This window comes from Pseudomicrostroma glucosiphilum (assembly GCF_003144135.1).
Source record: "Pseudomicrostroma glucosiphilum strain MCA 4718 unplaced genomic scaffold BCV69scaffold_17, whole genome shotgun sequence".
NCBI lineage: Eukaryota > Fungi > Basidiomycota > Exobasidiomycetes > Microstromatales > Microstromataceae > Microstroma > Microstroma glucosiphilum.
In genome coordinates this window covers 423,066-444,417 of record NW_020289929.1, presented here as the reverse complement: position 1 = coordinate 444,417, position 21,352 = coordinate 423,066, and the positions used below count along the sequence as shown (strand labels likewise).

General features: G+C 54.7%; 7 protein-coding genes across 7 annotated transcripts; 4 read left to right on the top strand and 3 right to left on the bottom strand.

The window, feature by feature from the left end:
• Positions 1-191: 191 nt before the first annotated feature.
• On the bottom strand, positions 192-2,928 carry BCV69DRAFT_295466 (hypothetical protein). The gene has a single exon (XM_025493909.1). It carries the CDS (start codon positions 2,804-2,806, stop codon positions 440-442), a length of 2,367 nt encoding a protein of 788 aa, XP_025345519.1. The 5' UTR covers positions 2,807-2,928; the 3' UTR covers positions 192-439.
• Positions 2,929-3,066: 138 nt separating this feature from the next.
• Positions 3,067-5,068, top strand: BCV69DRAFT_274242 (WD40 repeat-like protein). Its single transcript, XM_025491031.1, has 5 exons — positions 3,067-3,265; positions 3,397-3,632; positions 3,725-4,363; positions 4,439-4,839; positions 4,906-5,068. The coding sequence occupies exons 1-5, from the start codon at positions 3,137-3,139 to the stop codon at positions 4,992-4,994; spliced, it is 1,494 nt and encodes a 497-aa protein (XP_025345518.1). The 5' UTR covers positions 3,067-3,136; the 3' UTR covers positions 4,995-5,068.
• On the bottom strand, positions 4,942-6,952 carry BCV69DRAFT_285325 (putative CCT7-component of chaperonin-containing T-complex). Its single transcript, XM_025493351.1, has one exon. The coding sequence runs from the start codon at positions 6,822-6,824 to the stop codon at positions 5,142-5,144; it is 1,683 nt and encodes a 560-aa protein (XP_025345517.1). The 5' UTR covers positions 6,825-6,952; the 3' UTR covers positions 4,942-5,141.
• A 143-nt stretch (positions 6,953-7,095) lies between these two features.
• BCV69DRAFT_285324 (hypothetical protein) lies at positions 7,096-9,583 on the top strand. Its single transcript, XM_025493350.1, has one exon. The coding sequence runs from the start codon at positions 7,211-7,213 to the stop codon at positions 9,182-9,184; it is 1,974 nt and encodes a 657-aa protein (XP_025345516.1). The 5' UTR covers positions 7,096-7,210; the 3' UTR covers positions 9,185-9,583.
• BCV69DRAFT_83079 (hypothetical protein) lies at positions 9,415-10,234 on the top strand. Its single transcript, XM_025495567.1, has one exon. It carries the CDS (start codon positions 9,504-9,506, stop codon positions 10,155-10,157), a length of 654 nt encoding a protein of 217 aa, XP_025345515.1. The 5' UTR covers positions 9,415-9,503; the 3' UTR covers positions 10,158-10,234.
• Positions 10,235-13,722: 3,488 nt separating this feature from the next.
• Positions 13,723-17,017, bottom strand: BCV69DRAFT_285321 (Adaptor protein complex beta subunit). The gene is made up of 7 exons (XM_025493349.1): positions 16,581-17,017; positions 16,231-16,476; positions 15,896-16,162; positions 15,314-15,772; positions 14,866-15,240; positions 14,406-14,785; positions 13,723-14,337 (listed from the first exon to the last, which is right to left on the bottom strand). Exons 1-7 carry the CDS (start codon positions 16,857-16,859, stop codon positions 14,178-14,180), a joined length of 2,166 nt encoding a protein of 721 aa, XP_025345514.1. The 5' UTR covers positions 16,860-17,017; the 3' UTR covers positions 13,723-14,177.
• A 153-nt stretch (positions 17,018-17,170) lies between these two features.
• Positions 17,171-21,147, top strand: BCV69DRAFT_285320 (TPR-like protein). Its single transcript, XM_025493348.1, has 2 exons — positions 17,171-18,261; positions 18,340-21,147. Exons 1-2 carry the CDS (start codon positions 17,256-17,258, stop codon positions 21,072-21,074), a joined length of 3,741 nt encoding a protein of 1,246 aa, XP_025345513.1. The 5' UTR covers positions 17,171-17,255; the 3' UTR covers positions 21,075-21,147.
• The last annotated feature ends 205 nt before the right edge of the window (positions 21,148-21,352 follow it).

The window sequence follows — 21,352 nt, the reverse complement described above, 5'->3', positions numbered from 1 at the left end:
ACAGGAGGGGGGAGCCACAGAACCCAATCGCCCTTCCCCTCCCCTCGCACAAAAAGACTGCAAAGAGACAGGAGGGGGGAGCCACATCTATGGAAGTGTTGAGGTACAATCTGATCGGAAGCCGCAGCACAAAGGAGAATCTCAGCGAGGGCGACAGCGATGCACGAGCACGGGTGAAGCGTAGCGGGAGAGTGGAGATGGTATGGATGAGCACGATGTCGCAGACAAAGATACAGTTATTTGAACAAGATCTACCCAACACACGCAGACATGGTCTGGCATTTTCACGAGTCACAGCACACTCGACAAAGCAATGGCGAGACCACTTATCAAGGCATCGAAAGACCGCTGCATACGATGATATATCATGAAATGCGATACATTCCTTCGTGGCTGACCATCATAGTTGAGCGTCTGCGTAGAGGCATGTGCAGCGCTGCTACTTGCCAAAGTTCATTTTGCCCTCACTCGGGTCATACGAGCCATTACCTGCGTCACCTGCGCCATCCGGTGGGTACTGGCCACCTTGATACTGTTGGGTAGGCCAGTAGTGTGGCCCTTGACCCTGCGCATGCCCTTGTACCGAGCCGTTGGCGTACGACTGCTGGTGTTGGCCATACGGCGGCGGGTAGCTGTACTGCTGGGTGTCTTGGTGCTGCTGCGACCAGTATGGTGTCTGTTGTACCTGCTGGCCTCCGTACTGCGCATGCTGTTGAGGGTACGGGTATTGGCCTCCGCCTACTTGCCCTCGATAATTGTACTGGTATCCGTTCCAGGCTTGTTGTGGATATTGCTGTTGCGATGAATAATGTTGCTGCTGAACACCGGTGTAGTGCGGTGACGGGGCGACATGCTGTTGTTGCTGGGATTGCTGAGGAGCCCATTGATGAGCGAAGAGAGGATTTATATGGGCGCCTGGTGGCGGACCTGCAGTAAAGGCCGGAGACCCCGCGATGGATGAACTTCCCGCGACGGCTGATGCCCCCGTCTGATGCGGCCGTGAGGCAGGCAACGTGGGCGGCGTTGCAGATGCATTGTGCACTCCAGATCTCATAGGCGTATCAGTCGCCGGCGCTGGTGGTGCGGGCGAGGGTATAGGCGGCAAAGGATGAACGGTCCGGGTAGCTGAAGCAGTGCGAGCTTCAGACGAAATCGGATCAGCCAATTCTGCTGCTATTTTGGGTATTGCAGGTAATCCAGCCGACTTGGGTGGGGTGAATCTGCCCGACTCATACGCACTTGGCTTGCTTCGACCTCCTACGCTTGCACTGCTCGCGGGCTCGTCGTAAGACAGTGTCGTAGCGGAGGTGGGGGCAGGGTCGTCCAGCTGCCAGTTGGGTCGTTGTGGCAAGGGAAAAGCGGCCGTGGACCCTCCTCGCTGCGTCGAGTCGAGATCTGTGCCTCTATCGCCTCGACCTCTGGTGCCCCCTCTGCCTCTTCCTCGCCCTCTGTCTACGCCCCTGCTGATGCCCCTGCCGCTGCGACTGGTCCCGTCGGTGTGACCTTCCTCGATACTTCCACCAGGCCCCCTTGCATTGGACCTCTTCTTGCTTGCCTTGAGCCTTCTCTTGAATTCTGCTTCCTCTTCATCATCACTGAAGTCCATTTCCTCGACGCCTGCCTCTTCATCATTCACATTGGAGGCATCTGACGCCTTTCCTTGGGTCGCTCTCAGCTCAGCAGGGCGGAGAATGGTCGAGTGAGATGGCAGAAAGAAGATGTCTTGTCCGGACTTGTAAGAAGCAGCAACGGTGGAGGTAGGAAGCAGGACTGAGTAGAGCGGTGCTAGCAGAGATCCAAAGGTCTCGAAGATGAAGCCGATGACTTTGCCTTCTTGAGTACAGACCAGGGATCCAGCATCGAGGATGGGCCCTTGACGTTCGTTGCTTGCCCCACCGATGACGCGTACGCCAGGAGGCGGGCGGGACATGGCAGTGCTGACGTTGCCTCGTTGGACTTCCTCCGCCTGGGCGATGACGAGTACTTCTTGCACATTGCCGTGTACTTTGCCCAGTGGTTTGAGGTCGCACTTCCTGTCCTGGGGGACCTCTTCAAAAGGCAGCTTGCCAAACATTTCCGCTGCTCTTGAAGGCGGAAGCTCACTCTTGGTCATGGGACCTCGAGGTCCGTCGCCCGTGCCTTTCTTGGCCACCGAAGAATCGTCGGAGTCGTAGTCTGAGACCATAGTGACTTGCTCCTGGTCATCGTCTGACGAGTCATCACTGCTAGAAGAGTCCGAGTCTGACTCAGAGGAGGAGGACGATGTGCCCTGAGCCCTGTTGCTGTCGCTTGCGTCTGGTATCGCAGGCATGACTGTATCTTCTTCCCATCCAGCAGGAAGCTGCGCTCTTGCGCCCCTCGTCTGAATGATCTTCGTCCGTAGCGCTTCGAGGGTGGAGTCCTTCACTTCGTCCGCTGAGTATTCCCCTACTATTGCCAGGTCTGAGTCACCTGGTATCGGAGAAGGTTCGACGATTTTAGCCTCGTCTGTACGAGCAGAGTATTCGGAATTGCCTTCACTGCCAACTACAGCGGGGTATTTCGGGCTCGAGCTGGCGCTAGCGCTCACTTGGGTCTTCGCCTGCGCATCCGCTGTCAGCTGCGATCCTTGAGCACTGGAGCTGGCATCGGATGCTTGCCCAGCACTCGCCATTGCGCTTGCGTGTTCGATGTGGACATCTGCTGCAGCCTTGAGTACATCGTCCTGGGCGGCTACTTCACCTTCAGAAGGTGGAGCGGTCGAGGTAAGGTGCTCTCCTTCATCGGCCGCACCACTTTGGACTGGCCCCGCAGCCGGAGAGCTCATCCAGCAGTGCGAGGATGGGCGCGGGAGTGCGAGGTGAGAGGCTCGTGGTGCAGTCTGTGGTATGGTCCGCGTAGGATGAGGATAGGATGTTGATCAAGGGTCAGACCTTCTTGGCGCAGCGGCTGCAGCTGTGACTGTAGTCTACCATAAATGTTCCCACCTGTGTCTGAAATTTTGCCGCCGTGCCTTGCTCCGCTTCCGCTTCTCCACACGCCGACCGCACGCGCCTGGCTGCACCACCAAGGACGGGGCTACGCCGGCGCCATCTCTACCGCTTTCACACCTCCCGTCCAACGTGTGCCCCCCGACCATTCAGCCCAGGGACCATCGATGACCATCCCACTCCACTTTCCCATCGGTACCAGCGTACCAGTCTACTGCATAGACTGGATCGCACCCGACGTACTCGTGTACGCAGGAGGCGGAGGCAAGAGCAAGACCGGCGTCGGAAATTGGCTGGTGAGATATCAGATAGGGAGGGCCAGGAGGGCTAGGGAAGGGCTGTGGATGCCGCAACACCTTATGCGGACATCCATGTCCGGGAGTGGTCACTGACAGATTCTCATCGACTCCCTCCTCTCTTCCGCCAGCGCGCCCTCTATGTTCCAGCAACCGCTCGCTCCTCGTCGGACGTGTCTGTGCTGGCAGAGGTGAAGCTGTCCAGCGATGAAGACGCTCCCATGTGTATGGCAGTGGACGCAACAAAGACCAAGACCATCGTGCTCGGCATCAATGAAGCTGGAACGCAGGCAGCCGATGCCAAAAACCGGATGCTGAGGATGTTCCGCTACGAAATTCAGCCCAGCGAAACGGGGGGCCAGCCAGTGTGAGCAGAAGCAACGTCGATCCCAAGTCAAGGCATGGCCAGTCAGCTGAACAGTGCTGATCATCCGCTCGTTTCACCACCATTCTTCGCAGCATTACCTTTACACCGGAAGCATCTGCGCCCTCTCTCAACCTCAAAGATGCCTCAGACTCGTATCTGCGTCTCCTGTCCTTCTCCCCATCATCCTCTCAGCTCGTCGCAGCATCGACCGAGGGATCCTACGCTGTACACGACTTCCCATCGCTACAGAAGTCCTTCAATCCAACTCTCGATTTTGATGGAGAAGAGATCATGGACGCCGACTTCTCTCAGGCTGGCGGTCAGCTCGTCGTATGCAGCGGAAAGAGACTGAAGATTTTTGGCACCTACCCTGCACCAGTCGATGATACTGCCAACCCCAGCGAAGACGTGGCAATCAGCAAGACCGAGGCCACCCTGGCCATCAATGCATCGCTTGGTCTAGGACCCAAGTCATCTCAAGCAGACGTTGAGGGGACAAAAGCTGCTCAAGACGCTGCCAGGTCGCTCGGATCGCCGCCCGTTTGGCATACCATTCAAAACCCGGCGTTAGGTGGGGAAGGAGGCTGCGAATTTAGAGCGGTAAGGTTTGGCAAGAGCAGCAAACTCAGCGGACAGGACGATAAGACAGAAGAGAGCACGACGCTTCTGACGGTAGTCAATGCAAAGGCGTCGACTGGCGGCGGAAAGGGCAAGAGAAGTAAGAGGAAAAGGTGCGAGGAGAACGTAGCGGACCAAGGCTGCTCACACACACCGCTGACTTGTATCTAGCTCGGTCCCCCTCACAGCTTCTTGACCTCTTGGTCCCTCCCTGATCTCAACATGACCCAAACAAGACAGCTATCCGAGAAACCAGTAACGACATTCAACATTTCGCCCTCCGGTAGACTGCTAGCGTACGGCAGCTCGGACCTGAGCGTTGGCGTGGTCGATGCAGACACGTTGCGAGTAAGGATGCGGGTTCTCGAAAGTCACGCTTTCCCCGCCACGGGTATCTCATGGAGTCCTGCACCGGTGTCTTCTGGGCAGACAGAAGGGAAAAATGGTAAAGGCAAGGCGGAAGACGTCAAACCCGATCCCATCCACGACAATTCGTGGCTGGCATCCTGTTCAGCAGATGGTTCACTCAGGCTGATTCGCGTTCCATCCGATGGCGCAACGGCAGGAGCCTTTACCAGTCTTCTAACAGGTGAGTTGCTGCGAGTGTCCTCACTGCAATGGTCTGTCGCTGACTCTGCACTCCTCGGCACTCCAGGCTCCAATCAGTTCAACCTCGTGATCGTCGTCTTCCTCACCTTGCTGATTCTGCTACTGTCCCTTTATGTGCAAAAGAAGCTCTTGTGATCGAAGCGGGTGGCGTCGAGACCATCCGTTTTATCTTGCAGTACTACCTCAATGTCATTCATGTCATCGTCTGTACAAGATCGCATCTGCTGTGCGTTGATGATCGAACCACACTACTGCCGGAATCTGATATGTCCGCTCCAGGCTTCACCTCCTCGGCATTCCTCTCTGCTTCAACGCCTTCCCCGCCGCTCCTGGGGGCAGCTTTGGTCCCGGTCCCCCACCCATGTCACTTTGCTCGTTTTTGATCGTTTCATCTACACTAAGAATGAGGCACGCTGCTTCGGCAGCACTTCCGATAGCATTGATCTTGATGAGGGCGGGTTCCCAGACGAACTGCTCCATGTTGTCTCTCACATCCTCCGAGTCGATGTCGATGCCATCCCACTTGTGTCCTTGCGCATGCGTCATGCGCAGCTTGTTCAGCAGATCGGTGGCATCGAAGCCGGCGTTGTCCGCTAGCTGGCGGGGAATACACTCGAGCGACTTGGCAAAGGCAGAGATGATGAGTTGCTGCTTCCCCTTGATGTCGCGGGCGTACTCTCGCAAGTAGCGCGACAGCTCCATCTCTATGGCTCCGCCTCCAGCTACTACTGCGTTGTTCTTGATGGCCCTCTTGACAATCATAATGGCATCGTGAAGAGACCGCTCGACTTCTGCGATGAATTGCTCCGCCCCACCGCGCAGGATCAACGTGCACGTCTTGGCAGCTTTGCAGTCTTCGAACAGATTGAAGCGTTCCCCACCGATTTGCTTCTCCTCGAATCGCCCACAAGAGCCAAGGTGATGAGGCGAGATATCCGAGGTGGTAGACTGCACTTGGCCGCCAACAGCCTGAATGACCCGCTTCATATCATCGGCTGGCACTCTGCCAGCACAGAAGATGTCACGATCTGCAAAGTATTGCGTGGCAAGATCTCCAATCGGCAGCTTCGAGAGCACCACCTTGGCACCGGTCTTGACGATGGCTTCCAATTTGCTGTAGATAATCTGCCATTCTGCATCGACGATGGCCTGATACTCCGACACGGCATCTATCCTCACTTCAGCATTGTCCTTCTCGGCCTTCAACTCCAATTCGACATTCAGGCAGAGGATCTTTGGATCTGTGAAGCTCTTGGGCTGCTGCTCGAAGCCTGCGTATGCAAAGGTCTTCTTGAACGCCACTCCACGCACCAGCATCGAGTCTTGCATCCCACCTCCAGGGATCTTCTTGACACCAATCAGAGACTCGTCCAGGTCTTCGGCATCCAGCATCGTCACTGCGTTGACCACCATCTCCGCAAAGAAGGGGCGCTGCGACACAATCAGCTTCGATGACATCGATGTCCCAGCACACTTGATGAGAAGATCCCGGAAGGCTGCCTTGTCGCTCTTGTCAATGGTTACTGCGAGCTCTCGAATCTTCTGCGTAGCGAGCAGGGCGGCCTTTCTGTAACCCTTGATGATGGTGTGGGGGCTGACTCCCTCCTCAATGAAGGGCTTGCACTCCTTCAGCATCTCGCCGGCCAAGAGAACGACAGAAGTCGTGCCGTCTCCAACCTCTGCGTCCTGAGCCCTTGCGATGTCCACAAGTGTCTTTGCAGCGGGGTGCACGATCTCCAGCAGCTTGAGGATGGTGGCTCCGTCATTCGAGATGGTTGCTTCGCGGCGGCCGTTGACGATGAGCTTGTCCATACCGCGGGGGCCGAGTGTGGATGCGACACATGTGACGATGCTCATACAGGCTCCGATGTTGCTCAACAGCTGGGGTGTTCCCTGCGATTGGTCGGTCCCTTCCTTGAGGACGATGACCGGGGCACCCATCATCCCTAGTCGCGAGTTGGCCATGCTGAGCTATTGTTGGCCGAGCTGCCTGACCTGAGAAGCACTTCGGAGGGTGGTGAGGATGATGTACCGATGGCCGACGATATGAAGAGGGCTACAGGTGTGACGTGGGAGATACGACGAGATGGTGAGGTGGTGAGCGTTGGAAAAGTGTCGCACTCGTCCGCCTCGCGTCGGGGACGAAAGATCTTCCTTCCACCTGCATCGCCTCTGGTCTCCCAGATCTCGGAGCCGCGTGCGGCCCCGGCGCTCAGGCCACCCTTGAAGCGGAACCAGGTACCTACCTTCACCGCCTGCACAGACACCCATAGAGCGCCATGCCCGAGCCAGTTCTTCGGGGCCCTCCCCGTCCGCGAACTGGTACAGCTAGAGAGCGAGGCTCTCCTCAAATGCACTCGTGGAGATGGGCGGCTCTGTTGGTACTGTCGTTGCTGGTAGGACTCTTCGCCGTGGTCAGTCAGAAGCGGCAGCCGAAGCAGCATAATCCTGATCTGGAGCATCTGATCCGCTCCCTCGGCGACGAGTATCTCATTTGCGCCGACGGCACTTCTCAACCCTCGGGCTCTCGTTGGACTCAGTATCTTGGCATATGGAGGCATATGCGACCGTTGCTGTCGCAGAAGCCTAAAGCTTCCCACATATACACACTTGCCACCTCCCAGCCAGAATCTCCCGGAGAGGTAGAGTGCCTCTTCGTCAAATCGGGTCGAGTGTTGTCCAGCGGCACGCGCCTGGCGCTTGGCCCCCTTTGCGACTCGTTTCAAGGATGTATGACCCACGAGGTGCCATACGGGCACACATTGCTGCCGGCCTTCACCGATGCCCACGGACATTTGCTCGATCTGGGTCAGTCACTCCTTTCAGTTGACCTCACGGGCGCCGAGTCCCTCAGCGAGTGTCGAGAAAGATTGGAGTCTTTCCTAGCCTCGCATCCCGATCTAGACAAATCCGCTTGGATCGAAGGCGGGGGTTGGGATCATACTCGCTGGATAGACTGGCCCAACAAAGCTCGATTCCCAACGGCGCAGGACATGATTGAAAACTCTGTCAGTCTTCGCGAGCGCAAAATTTCCCTCAAACGCATAGACTTTCACGCCCTCTGGCTCTCGCCCGCTGCTTTGCAGACCGTCATGGCTGATGACAAGATCCCTCCGGGAGTCGAAGTCATACCCGGTGGATCAATTGTCCTCGATTCGGAGGGCCGACCGAGCGGAGTCCTGGTAGATCACGCCATGAGGTTCGCCCTGGAGGTCATCCCGCGCTGGACGAACGAAGACCGCAAAAAGTTTCTGAAGCAAGCTGTGGACTTGTTGCTGAGTGAAGGCATCACTGGTGTCGGTGATGCAGCCGCATCCATTGACGACATTGTCTTCTACGCTGACACAATCAGAGCCGGAACGGACCTGGGGGTAAGGACATATGCCTTCTTGTCGTGCGAGAGCAGCCAGATCGTCGACGATGCAGAATGTTTTGAGGCTCTAGTCTCCCGTTTGGCTGCTTCTGGCTCTGGTCCTCTGCTTTTGAACGAGGATGCTGCTTCCGACTTCACCCTGCGAACGGTCAAGCTCTTCGCCGACGGCGCACTCGGCTCGTGGGGAGCAGCCCTCTTCTTACCGTATTCTGATCGTCCAACCGAGAGAGGTTCTCTCACTATGAATGAGTCAGCGATACCAGCCATTGTCAACTACTGGGCCGACAAGGGGTACCAGATTGCCACGCATGCGATCGGTGACAGGGCGAACGCTCTTGTCCTTGACGCATACGAGGAAGTACTTTTGCGCCTGACAAGTCAAGGAGAGCACGATCTTCGAGCTCGGATTGAACACGCACAGATCTTGAGATCGCAAGACTTCGCTCGCTTCAAATCTCCGACTTCTCAGCTGATGCGGACGCAGGGGCCCCTCTCGATCATCGCTTCGATGCAACCCAGTCAGTATGCTTCGGATGAGCACTATCTCCCTTCCAGATTGGGCCCAGATCGACTCGCGAATGCTTTCCCCTGGAGATCCCTCCTGGGGTCGGGCTCACATGTTCTGTTTGGAAGCGATTTTCCGGTAGAGTCTCCTTCGGTGCTGGCTGGAATTCGTGCTGCCACCACGCGCACATCACCGACCGCAGATGTCGTCCCTGAGACCTTGACAAGACTCGAAGCTCTCAGAGCATACACATCGGCCCCTCCATTCGGACAATTCCAGGAGAAAGTCCTGGGTAGCTTGGAGTCAGAGAAGTGGGCAGATTGGATATTGACCTTCGGCGACATTCTCGACGATAGACAGGATCTCCAAGACATCCGCGTCGTAGCGACGGTGAAGAGAGGGAAGCCGGCGTGGCTAGAGGGCAAAGGCAGGCTTTCTTCGGTGTAGAAATCTATAAGTGCTTTGGCTGCCCTTCCAAACGTGCAGAATTTTCTCTTTGAATTCTCAGTTTCTCCGGTGCCGTCTGAAGGTGAACAAAGAGATTAGTCATGCATCCTGACCGGTGAGAGCGTACCGTGCGCTCGAGCAAATGCAATACATTGTCGGCAGGATAGAAGTCGCAGCGTTTCTCCAGGCGTCAGACGAGCAGCGTCTCGCGATTACAAAGTATAAGACCTGTTGTTCACAGACTGTAGCGAAAGGTTGTGAGCATACTCGGTGCAGCGTTCCGTGAGCGTTGCGCCATCGCAATGACTAGTCTGCGCTGATGGACAGAGCTCCAGCGTACAGTGCAGCATGCCTCTTGAGAGTTCACTCACCTCGTCGAGGGCAGAAGGTGTACAGTAGAACAGTATTGATACAACGGATACCCGTCTTTGAGGATGTTCACATGAGGCTTCGGAGATCTACAATCGGCGGCATGTCTCGCAGGAGATACTGTATTGTATCGCAAACATGTACAGTAGACCCCGTATTCTCTCATCTTCTGTACCGCAATCTTGCGCTTTCGAAACGTGAAATTGACGAACATGCTTTGTCAAACGCTTCGTTGCGTCAGTTTAGACAGCGTTGCGTCAGTCGCCGCAATTGCTGCTCTGAGCACTTTGCACAATTTCTACAGAAGTACTGTACAGTACGATGCAGAAGCTGTGTTGAAAGAGCAGGCGGCACCGCGTTGACTGAACACGTGCGCACTTCAGGCCGACAGTCATATGGCAGAGAATGTGCTGTTCGTTCAGGAAGCAACTTGCTCGATGCGGCTCCAACGCTTCGCTACAGTATGCCAAGTCGTCCGTCCTACAGTACTCCACGTAGATACCAGTACAATGTGCGCACTGTAGTTGACTTCATCTATTGGACAGGGGGGAGGGCTCACATGCGCAATTTAGTAGCTGCCCAACGATTATGGAGACTGGACTGATGCAGTATGATACAGTAGGCCTGCACAGCCCCAAAGTTGGCTATTACATCAGGCTGTTGGCAAGCGCAAACCTTGGCTTGCAGTGACCAGCAAAGGCACAACGGTACTGTACAGCAGTGAAGCGTCAACTTGCACAACATCGTGTTGTACTGTTCACTGCGCATGGTCGGTGCTGCATTTAGGTGTATCGTATTTTGCGCCGCTTGTGAGTAGATCTTGCACGAATGGCGTGACGTTGTGAATTGAACTTCCAAAGGTATATTTCTTTGCACAAGGCGCGTAAGTGTCCAGCTGCGACGAGTAGAAATCTCGTCCAGATGCCTGATTTTGCGTTTGCCGCGTATTCTTGCAGTAGAGAAAGCGTGAAAGCTTCAGCAAATGCAGCAGAACCAGTCAATGTGCTCTTGCAGAGCAATGCGTATGGCATCATCTTAGACACGGCGTCGGTTAGAGAGGGCGCGAGAGGGTCCGAGCGTTTCAGCACTTCGTGATCGCCAAAAAAGTCGTCGGAGAACAGTCATTCATTTAGCAATGAAGATGGAACAAGACAGAATGCGCGGAGCCACACAATCGAGTGAGTGACTCTTGCAACTAGTTGCGCATTGCGGAAAGTGTAGACTACAGTATGCAACAGAGTCGAAGTTCGACTGTTGCGTAAATACTGGGCATCTAGGCTTGCCCCTCTCTGCCTCCTTCCGCCACTTCCGCCACTTAATTTCAGCCAGCATTAAGCCAGACCAGAAGTATTTTGGCAGGATGCGCATTCAAAAGTAGCCGCATAACCTCGCTTCACAGTCTGACCTTGGCTTAAGTGTGACTAAAATCCAGGTTGAGATTGTAGCCACAGTGTCAGACACAGTCCCAAAATTTGTGTCAGATTGCTGAACCAAATTGAGGTGAGAATGAGGAATGAAAGAGTAAGTCCGGTGCTGTGAAGTTGCGTGCTGTTGGAATACACCTGCATTGCTGGAACTCAACGGGCGCATCACACACGCATGCAATTATAAATGACTGTACTTTTGCCCAATGCCAGCGCTCTTACTTTCCGGAAACAATACACTACTGGCTGGTGCTGAAAGACGATGTGACTTGTGCTTGCTGTATATTTTTTCCCTAGCTCTGGCACGCAAAATATTGACCCGGGCTGACTATGTTTTCTGAACGCCATCTGCTTTCTTTCCGCTTGTTCACTATTTGACGGTGCTCAGAGACTGCCCTCCTGACAAGCTCAGGTCGATATCAGTAACTGTACTGTACTGTGCTGCATGTTATGCTGGCATCAAAACAGACCAGAACATTGTTGCTTTGAACCCATTTGAGTACAGTACAGTACAGTACAGTACAGTACCAGAAGATCGATCTAGCGCCTTTTCTTGTCTGCTTAAACCTTGTGCAGCGAGACATGGAGGCCAATGTGATCCACATCCAGACCTTGGCAAATCTAATGTCAGATTGACACCTGACGCGACTTGTACAGTATTGGACCAGGCTGAAGCCGGACAACAAAAGAGATGAATGAGTCATTCAAAGAAGTCACAATTCGACAGCACGAGATGTTTGACACTACAGTCTGGGCTCCCTGACAGCATTGCCTGCCACAATTTATCCAAAGGCAACGCTCCGTCCCGCGTACAGGACTCAGACTGCAGGACTGCGGAGCCGCATGTCCAGACAGTGGAGGTTTGTGAAGACACGCGACAATATCGCTTTCTCTCTCTCATGCCAAGGACCATGTGCTGGGCTGAATCGATTCCGATCGGTAGAAATACAAACTTGTGTACCTCAAAGCGCATTCGTCTCTCACATGGCTACGATACAACATTCTAGCGCTGACGCCTACAGTATCAGGACCAGTGTGCGCAAGTTGGCCCAGTCCTTTTGAATCAGACTTACAGAGGAGCATTTGGGCAAGACCCGAGCAGCGCATAGACACCGTGTCCTGCGTAAGTTGAGTCATTGTGGAGTCATGCTGCTACTGTAATCTCATCTTCATCTGCCTGCAAATCGGACACAGTGGAGAAGGGAAAATTGCGAGACTTACTGTACAGTACACAAGCCGGAAAAGGTGCATGACAGTCGTGAGCAGTCACAGACAGATCAGAATGCAGTACAGTATACAAGAAACTTGATGGCCGATATTCATTGTCTGTGGATCTCAGAGACTCGATGCTCGAATAGATGCCGTACTGTACGATCTCGATGTCCTCCTCTGATGTCTTTTCATTCAGCTCGGCCGTAAAAATCTTCTGCTTTCGCCTTGTCGTCCGCGCCAGTGGGACATTGCACTCGCTTTCTGCTCGTGGATCAAAGTTTTTCTTGCTGCCTTAGTACTATTCCGCAAATGTTTCACCACATGAGAGCTACCACAGCCGCCCAGAACAGCAGGCAGGGCTCAGCGCGCCCTCTACGACTGGCAAGACGTCTCTTGCTTATCGGAGCGCCCTTCAGTCTTGACTGAGCACCTCGCTGTACTACCCTACTGCTGTCTCCACGCCTCGAGGCACACAGAGAGTCATAGCCTACACTTCCTCCCGTGCCTGCTCAGATGCCTACGGGCCTACTACATATCTCACTTTGTGAGACAATCCAGTCCGAAGGGGAGCTGAGGCACCGCAAGGCAGGTTTCTTGTTGTAGACGTAGCGATTGCGCTGACGCTAGCTTCCATACTCAGTCTGATAGTGATGAGCTCATTGTTCGGCTCCTCTTGGAGTTTCAACAGATCTGATCAAGCGTCCGTCCGGTCACAATTTGTTGACGAGCTCATCCTCTCGCTTGCGAAACGTACATCGGTGACCCAAAACTTGCTGCTAAGACGGCCTTGCTCCGTCTGTACGACAATCTACTCACCAGCAACGTGCGCCTGAAGTGGACGCAGCAGTGGGTATCACACATGTTCGGGATGGCATCAATCAATAAGGTAGTCAAGCGTTTGTGCACCAAGTCCGCAGAATTCAACGCCGTCGCGCCCGTCTAATGCCGCTCGTGAGGTGGTCCTTGGGCCGAGGCCCAGAGCTGGTAGAATCCCTCCTATGATACAGTACCGTTTGGTGGTCTGCGAATTTCGCCAATTGCGACCGTTCTAGAGCACGTCAGCTTCTACGTCGGGCAAAAGCTTGCAAGTGAGAGACGAAAGGATGCAATCGTAATCATGAAGACGGTGGTGCGTTGTCAACCAAAACTCACAAGCAACTCAACACCTGAGTACCTATCGTGGCCTTCTCCGAGACTGACGAGCTGTCCCAATGGCCGACGGGGAGAGCATCAATCTTCGGCGCCTCAAGGCGATCAGCTCCTCTATGCTGATGGTGTACGCTTCCCCTGATATCCCTCTAGGAAGACGGGACTCTAAGATGGGACTCGAAGTGGATTAGTGCCTAATTTGACCCGTAGACTTGTGCTCGTGGACTTGTATGTCAGCGATGTGTCAGCGTCAACGACCGCCCCTCGAGCAGCATCAATGTATCGCTCGGTCCACAAATGCCGCTGGCGCTCTGTGCGAGCTTAGTGAGGCGAATGACCGGGCACATTGAGCGGCAAACCCTGTCTCGGGTCTGAGCGAGCTTGTGACTGCTGCGACACGGTCGGACTGCCGTGTCGACAAACGGGCTCTGGGACCGACGTTCACATAGGATCCGCTCTTCGGACGCCGATGCACGGACACTGTCTCTGCTCGAACATGCTCGCAGTTTGGACTTCGTGTAGGGACCGAGGGGTCAGAGTCAGCCTCGTCTCTCGTGCACTGCGAAACACCCTGACTACGATGATTCTGCTCTTCAGTAGATGATAATGGTCGATCGAGCCCGTCAATTGAAGCGTTATGGGTCGTCGTGTTGTCGACCATTGCTAGCGATGGGGTCGGGGACGTGTTCGCGCTCGCGAAGGTGGACAAACGAGAAGTTGCCAAGGCGCCCGGGCTTGCCACAGAGAATGATGACACACAATGAAGCAGTAGCAGAGGAATACAGAGTGAGAGTTCTCATGACGCCGATGAGGTGCGACGTATATAGCATTGAGACAATTTACAGCAGATCCAACAAGTCTGCACTCCCACCCGTCTGCTGTGCGGTAGAGGGTCGGCTGTTTGGAGTGGACGAAGCAAGCGGGAATGCTGATAGGGAAGAGAGAGCATCTAGGCCCGATTTTGCCCCCGGCTGTTCGGCTCCAGGTGCTGCATCGAAGCTGGGAGGGAGAGTAGGATAGATTGGTATCAGCGAGTGTTGAGAGCTTTCGCAAGCTGTACAACTTACAGTCCAAGAAGGTCGTTCAGCTGGCTACTCGCAGCCGTCGTGCTGTTGGTCTGACCTGGTGCAGATGCATGCGTGTCGTTCAAAATCATTTCGTCCAGGGCACCTAAGCCGCCGGTACTGCTCTGCACGTCGTCTTCTCCGAAGTCAAGCAGATTCTCGGCATTTTGCCCTTGTACCACTGTAGCCAGCGCCTGCTCTCTGGTTGCTGCCCCTTTCTTTGCTGAGTCTGCACCATACTTCACCTTCCCGATGAAAGTGGAGGCTGGCTTGTGATAGGCGGAGGCTAGCGAAGAGAGGTCGGAAATCAACTCCTCCAGTAGAGCGGGGGATATCGTCGATAATGGGATAGAGATAGGGGGCCGCGAAGCTAGGACAATAGACTAGGAAAGAGGAGAAGCCCATGAGAAGGGGTGCGTCAGTGTGATGGGTAGTACGAGAGGAAGATCAGCGTAATACTTACTCTGCCCGCCTCTGGATCGGAGCTGCTGAGAAGCCGCCAGTAGATGAATGCGCGATCTCTCAGATCGGGGTTGTCCGCCTCTTTGGTCGCCAACTCGAGAACCCTTTGCACGATCCCTTGCGCTGCGCCATCCGGCTTCTTCAGGAAGAGCTTGACAATCGCGACCAGCGTCTGAAACTGGACCTGGTATGGCTCGTCGACGAAGCCATCGAGGAAAGAGGCGAGTAGCTCTTCCGAATTGTCGATCTTGTCCGCATACTCGCCGAGAATCCAGACGAGTGAGGCCTTGGCTTCTGGTTCATCGAGATCTTCCAAATTGGCACAAAGCGTGGGTATGACTCCCTCGTAGTTCTGGGGATACTTCCGGAAGATGTCCTGTAAGAGTCGAAGTGTAGATGGGGTGGTCAGCGTACAGTCTAATTTCCCCGAGCGCCCTCGGAAAATTCACCTTGATGACGACGACGGCTTCCTGAACAACATAGGTGACCTTTGTAGCAATGAGATCCAGCAGCACATGGACGCACCGCTCCGCCGCTGCGTCGATCTTGATAGCACATTGCCCAATGGCTCTGATGCTCCTTCGCACGAAATCCAAATCGACTTCGCTGGCATACTCTTTCAGCTCTGAGAGTAGCATGTCCACATTGCGCTCATTGGCGAGCTTGATCATAATCTCTAGTTTTTCGAGCTTGACGTAGGACGGATCGTTGTACTTGCAAAAGAATATCCGGAGCTCTGAAGATAGGACTTCTGGCCTCTTTTGCAGAATGAGATTCATATTGCGGAGGGCAACCCATTGAACTTCGGGAGCAGCTGACACAAGGGTGACGAGGGGTGGAGCCATTTTGCGCACAAGCTGCTTGACGAACTCAGCCTTGCCGACGTGATCCATATGGATCATAATGACCTGCAGAAATCAAGAGGGCAGGAAGATTATGTCATTAGCCTGTGAGACCTCCTCAAATGACCAACTTGACCGAATATCCCCTCCCGAATTTGATCAGCCAGCAGCCGCGTCGCCATTGCTCACCTTAATGGCGCTAAGTACTACGCTGCCATTAGCATGTTGGAATTGAGGCATGACCCTCTCGCAGATGTGTTCAGCCTCTTTCTCATCGGTAGTCCTGTATCGGGCCAGAGAATTCAGGATTGCTATCCTTCCCCACTCTGTACACTCGTTCAGGGCAATGAGTAGCTTGGATAGGACTGCCGAGTCAATGATGAAGAGTGTGTCTAGGCCTTGCTCTAGGGCGGTCTGATGTATATCTGTCAAAGCTGTGACTGCATTTGCGACGACCTGTGTAGGGCAAATCCATTCAGCTGCGGTACTCTTCACAAGCGACTCTGTTGGCGATGCCTTCTTACCATGGGGTTGCTATCTGCCACCAGTTCCCTCAAAGACTCCACGAAACCACCTTCGATTGCCAGTTCCGGCTTGATGTCATACAGCTTTGCGACACAGATCGCAGCCGTCTTCCTGACGTAGGGGTTATCATCCTTCAAACATCGAGACAGAGGATCTGACAGATAGTCGATGATCTTCTCCGCCCTGAGCATCGACATTGTCCTGATGGCTAGAGCTCGGACCAACGGGTTGGGATCGGCAGTGTCCTGGCGGGGATGGTGCATGAGGCGTATGAGCGTCAGTGATGGAGTGCGTGGAGGTAGCATCGCGGGCTCAGTGCTCAATGACCGCGTGCTGTCTCACTACTCACCTTTACGAAAGTGTTGACTGCCAGGATGACTAGTTCTGGTTGCGTCTTTGCGTAATTAATGAGGTAGAGGTATACGAGCTTCTTCTGCTCCAGGTCCTCGGTCTGCATATTCTTCAGCACGTCTGGGAAGAGGCCGCTGACGTCTTTGCCCACGGTCATGTTGGCAATGACCCTCTTGATGGCATCACTCCTTCGCTCGCGATACTCGGAATTGAGATCAGCGCGAAGCTCAAAGTTCTCGCCTTTACGAGGGGCATTGAAGAAGCGAGGGCGAGACATTGCGGCGGAGGGTCGAGATCGTGAGCCTCAGCGGCAGCGGCGGCAGATCGCAGGGAAGGACGAGGCGATGGCGATCGAAGCTGCCTGTGGTGTGATGCCAGTATCAAGGCGATGGCGGGATATGATGACGGTGATGGTGGTGGTGGTAGTAGTAGTGGACTACCAGTGAGATGCTCCCCGCCCGCTGCGTTCAAGTGTTGCTTGCTTGCTTGCTTGCCTGGCCTGGGCGCGCGCGTGTGTGTGCCAAGTGGAGCGGAAGCGGAAGGACGACTCGCATTGACGGCACATCCTTCGCATTGCCGCACCTCGTACCAGGTCACCATCACCATCACCATCACCCATCAGCACTCACCTTGTCCATCTCGAGACTCGGTCAGCCACCTTGCGCCCGTTGCGATGTCATCGGCCTATGCAAAGGCAAAGCTCAAGGAGAGCAGAGATGCCATTCAGCGCAAGGATTGGTCAGCCGCCCGCGAAGCTGCAGAGAGCGTCCTCGAGTCCGAAGCAGACAACTACAATGCCACCGTCTTCCTAGCTTTGGCTCTTTTGAATGAGGAACAGCACGCCAAGGCCGAAGAGACGTATCTCAAGGCGATAGAACTCCAGCCTACTCAGCCACTCGCGATACAGGGACTGCAGAAGCTCTATGAGCAGCGCCAGGACTGGGCAAAGTTGGTAGAGCTGCTACGCAAGCAGGCAGATGTTCACCTTGCAAATGGCGATGCTACAAAGTGCGGAGAATGCGTACAGAGGATCATAGAGATTCAGAAGAGCGAAGGCGCTAGAAGTCAGAGGGCAGACGCTCTGAGTCTGGCTCTGCCCACCTCCAAGTATTATGATCTACTCCGCACCCTTCCAGAGCCGGAGCCCACTGCCCCGCTCTCGACCACAACCTTCGAGATTCAGATGGCAATCCACTTGGAATCGTTAAGGACGACGAAAGAGGTCATAGAGCTTCTGGAATACATTGAACAAGACACTGTAGACAAAGAAGTTGAGAAGAAGAGGATGAGGATAGAAGGGGCTGGCAAGACCCGTGACGTCCTTCGCAACGAGGCCGGGGTCCCGGTTTGGTCGCAAAGCACTCTGCCCCTACGTTATGAGGAGATACTCGCTCATCCAGACGCTAGCGATCAAGATAGAAGGGATGCCGAGGCGAAGTTGCTTCGTTACCTTCACAGGCTCCTGCTGGCCCTTCCAGCTCGGCAAGCCCCGTCGCAAGGTCCCACTGGCACCGCGGCAGTAGCAACACGTACATCTGACGCCGAAGGCGAAGCAATGGCCCTGAAGGCTCAATGTAGAGATCGCCTGGCAGAGATGTGTCGAGGCATGGTCCTTGTAGGAGTGCCGGACGAGCTTGCCTGGACCATCCACCTCGAGTGGCAGGATATTGCCAGCCTAGGTCAGTCGGTTGAGAGCGCAACCAGCATAAAGTGAAGCATTCCCTCGACTGACCCGCTTCTTCGATGTGCCACAACAGACCAGCTACCTCTCCACCATCTGCGAAGCTTCATGCATCACTTCCCTCGCTCTGGAATGTCCATGGCCTTTCGCGCACTTCTACTCCTCGTTCGAGACGAACAGTTCCTGCGCGAAGCAGAGGAAGCTCGCAAAGTGGCAGATATAGACCACGGAGTAGTCGACGACGATCCTCTGGTGCAAGTTGCTGGTGCCCTGGAGAGCCGACCGGACAGCTTGCTCGTTGGAAGGATTGCAGCCAGGCTTCACCTCCTTGATCATGACTTTGTCACCGTGTCAGACATCGCCTCGAATGCTCTGAAGGTCCTCTCCAATTTGCAACAAGATGCCGCTGTATCCTTGCCAGACACCGAGCGTGATCTGACCGGTGTCAGGGCGATCGCGCTGTCTCGCAGCGCAAGGTCGCAAGATCATGTCATGTCAATGAGACTTTTGGACCTTGTGCTCGAACACGGTGAAGATGCCGAAATCCTATTGGCCAGAGGAAGTCTTGAGTCGCACGCAGGGAGATGGGAGTCAGCCAAAAGTCTCTTTGCCCGCTGCAAGGACTGGTGTCTCAGCCACACGACTGCAAGTGATGCAGAGAAGCTCCTCAGACTGCACCGTGACCCGGTCACGCAGGCCCGGGCGGAAGTGGCATGGTGCAATGTGCAGCTCAACGACTTGGAGTCTGCTGACGACGAGCTGAGCCATGTCATTGAGGCGATGGACAACGATCCCGAGCAAGCCTTTGGCGACGAGGATCGTGCGCGGGCTTGGCACAGGTGGGGTGTCTGTGCTTTAAGGCTTGCTCAAAAGAACGGGAGCGCGTTTACTCTAGCGTTTGAGCGCTACATCACCTCTCTGAAGCGGTCACCCTCCTTCGCCCCGACTTTCTCTGCCCTGGGCGAGTACTACGAGACATACCAAGATCCCCTTGATTCTGTCCGCTCCACCAAGTGCTACCAGAAGGCGTTCGAGCTCGACTCTACCCAATCGATCGCGGCCTTCAAGCTCGCAAGCCACTATGCAACGGAACGTGAATGGGATCTGGTCGCCATGATCGCCAAAAGAGTTGTTGATGGTGAGGGAGGTGCTGCGGCTCTGGGAGGTCAGACTGCCGCCATGCGAAAGCACAAGACGTCCAATGTGTGGGCTTGGAAAGCCATCGGCTCTGTACGCTTGCAAAAGGGAGATCCTGAGGATGCGATCACACCATTGCAGGTAGCGTTGAGGTCCTCAGCTGATGACGCCGTGACATGGCAACGTCTGGGCGAAGCCTATGCCCGGACAGGGCGCTATGCAGCTGCTCTCAAAGCTTTCGATCGGGCGTACGTCTTGGATAACGCCAGTTGGCAGTCCCAGTACAGTATAGCAGATGTGAAACGAGAACTCGGTGACTACGACGAGGCCATCGAAATACTCCTCGAGATCGGCGCAAGCAGGCCAACTGAGTCCGGCGTCACCATTGCCACTGCGGAGACATTCTTGCTCAAAGGTCGACAAGAGGCGCAGACTGGTTATACAGCCAGAGCGCTACAGTCTTTCGAAACATCCCTGAGCGAGTGCACGCGCTCTCTCAAGAGTGAACCGCAGATGCGCAGCCCGTGGAAAGTTGTGGCTGATATCTGTTCTGAGTTGAGCAAGATGGCAAGTCTTGAGGTCGTTGGCCCTCTTCTGACTGGCTGCCTACGACCTCTGATTTCGATCGCTGCCGAGCAGAACGTCGATGCGGATCTGCCTTCGATCAATGCAGTTGATGCTGCTGCTGTGATAGCCTCGTACGACAATGCAGAGGAACACGCCTACGCGGTGCCGCTCGCGCTGAGCTCTTGCTACGTCAACAAGCTGAGAGTGATCCTCTCAGCTTCGGACGACCATCAGATCGGGCCAGCGTGGGCTGATCTGGCCATTTCGCTCTCTCGTCTCGCTGGTCTGCAAGAGGATCAACTGCCTGCTTCGCAAGCGATCAGCTCCGTCAAAGCCGCGCTCAACCACGAGCCTGCTAATCCGACGTTTTGGTTGGCGTTGGGCAACTTCACCTTTGACAGCAGTCTCAAGGTCAGCCAGCATGCTTACATCAGAGCTATAGAGAATAGCGTGAACGACGCTACTCCGTGGAGTGCTTTGGGCCTGCTCTACCTACATCACGGCGACCCGGAATTGGCGAGGCAATGCTTCGTTCAATCTCAGACATTGGATCCTGACTACGCGCCGCCATGGATCGGGCAAGCAATGGAGTCTGAAGACTCAAGCAGAGCAACGGAGCTCTACGGTCATGCCGTCGAGTTGTCCGAAGGCTCTTTTGCTGAGGCGGACTATGGCTTCGCCTTGCATGCTCTGACAGAGAAGCGTCACGACGAGTTGCCCAGCGCATCTTTTGCATTGTCAACTCAAATCTCGCGTCATCCTTACGACGAGACTGTCTTGCACCTATCAGGTCTTGTTGCGGAGCGACTGGGTCAGCAGTGTTTGTCTTCCACTCGGATCGAGGCGGCAGCAAGCTTGCTGGAATCTGTCTTCGAGCAGAATGAATCACCTGAGGTGGCCACAAAGTTTGCGATTGCGCAGAGCAACCTCGGAAGGGTTCGTGTGCTTGGCGGCGACAGCGAAGGAGCCAAGCAGAATTGCGAGACCGCCTTAAGCTTGCTCGAAGTTGATGATGATATTGATTTGAGCGCCGTTAGCGGGGAGGACGACATCAGTAGGGCAATACGCAATGCGCAAAAGATGGCTGAGGTTGATGATCACATGTAATTCTAGCCAAAGAGTGTGCTGATGATACAATCCCACACTTATTACTTCGCGCCACTCATGCATCTTGGGAAACATCTTCAGAAGCACCTATCATCATGGGAAGCGAGAGGTCAGGATGTCAGAGGCAGCGGACGGACTTGAGCCCTAGGTAAGCAGCGGAGAGACAGTCACATCGAACCAAAAACCCTCCTCGTGTCAGGCCGCTGTTTTCTCTAGGTTATTGTTGGGAAAAAGAGCAGCCTCGGTCTTGGTCTTTGGAAGGAAGCCCTTCCTCTGTG

Coding starts and splice junctions, on each gene's coding strand:
- BCV69DRAFT_295466 (XM_025493909.1), bottom strand. CDS start 2,806: ATGAGCTCTCCGGCTGCGGGGCCAGTCCAAAGTGGTGCGGCCGATGAA.
- BCV69DRAFT_274242 (XM_025491031.1), top strand. CDS start 3,137: ATGACCATCCCACTCCACTTTCCCATCGGTACCAGCGTACCAGTCTAC. Junction 3,266..3,396: donor CCGGCGTCGGAAATTGGCTG/GTGAGATATCAG, acceptor CTCTTCCGCCAG/CGCGCCCTCTATGTTCCAGC. Junction 4,364..4,438: donor AAGAGAAGTAAGAGGAAAAG/GTGCGAGGAGAA, acceptor TCCCCCTCACAG/CTTCTTGACCTCTTGGTCCC.
- BCV69DRAFT_285325 (XM_025493351.1), bottom strand. CDS start 6,824: ATGGCCAACTCGCGACTAGGGATGATGGGTGCCCCGGTCATCGTCCTC.
- BCV69DRAFT_285324 (XM_025493350.1), top strand. CDS start 7,211: ATGCACTCGTGGAGATGGGCGGCTCTGTTGGTACTGTCGTTGCTGGTA.
- BCV69DRAFT_83079 (XM_025495567.1), top strand. CDS start 9,504: ATGGACAGAGCTCCAGCGTACAGTGCAGCATGCCTCTTGAGAGTTCAC.
- BCV69DRAFT_285321 (XM_025493349.1), bottom strand. CDS start 16,859: ATGTCTCGCCCTCGCTTCTTCAATGCCCCTCGTAAAGGCGAGAACTTT. Junction 16,163..16,230: donor TGGCAGATAGCAACCCCATG/GTAAGAAGGCAT, acceptor TGCCCTACACAG/GTCGTCGCAAATGCAGTCAC. Junction 14,338..14,405: donor CTGAACGACCTTCTTGGACT/GTAAGTTGTACA, acceptor TCTCCCTCCCAG/CTTCGATGCAGCACCTGGAG.
- BCV69DRAFT_285320 (XM_025493348.1), top strand. CDS start 17,256: ATGTCATCGGCCTATGCAAAGGCAAAGCTCAAGGAGAGCAGAGATGCC. Junction 18,262..18,339: donor GCAGGATATTGCCAGCCTAG/GTCAGTCGGTTG, acceptor GTGCCACAACAG/ACCAGCTACCTCTCCACCAT.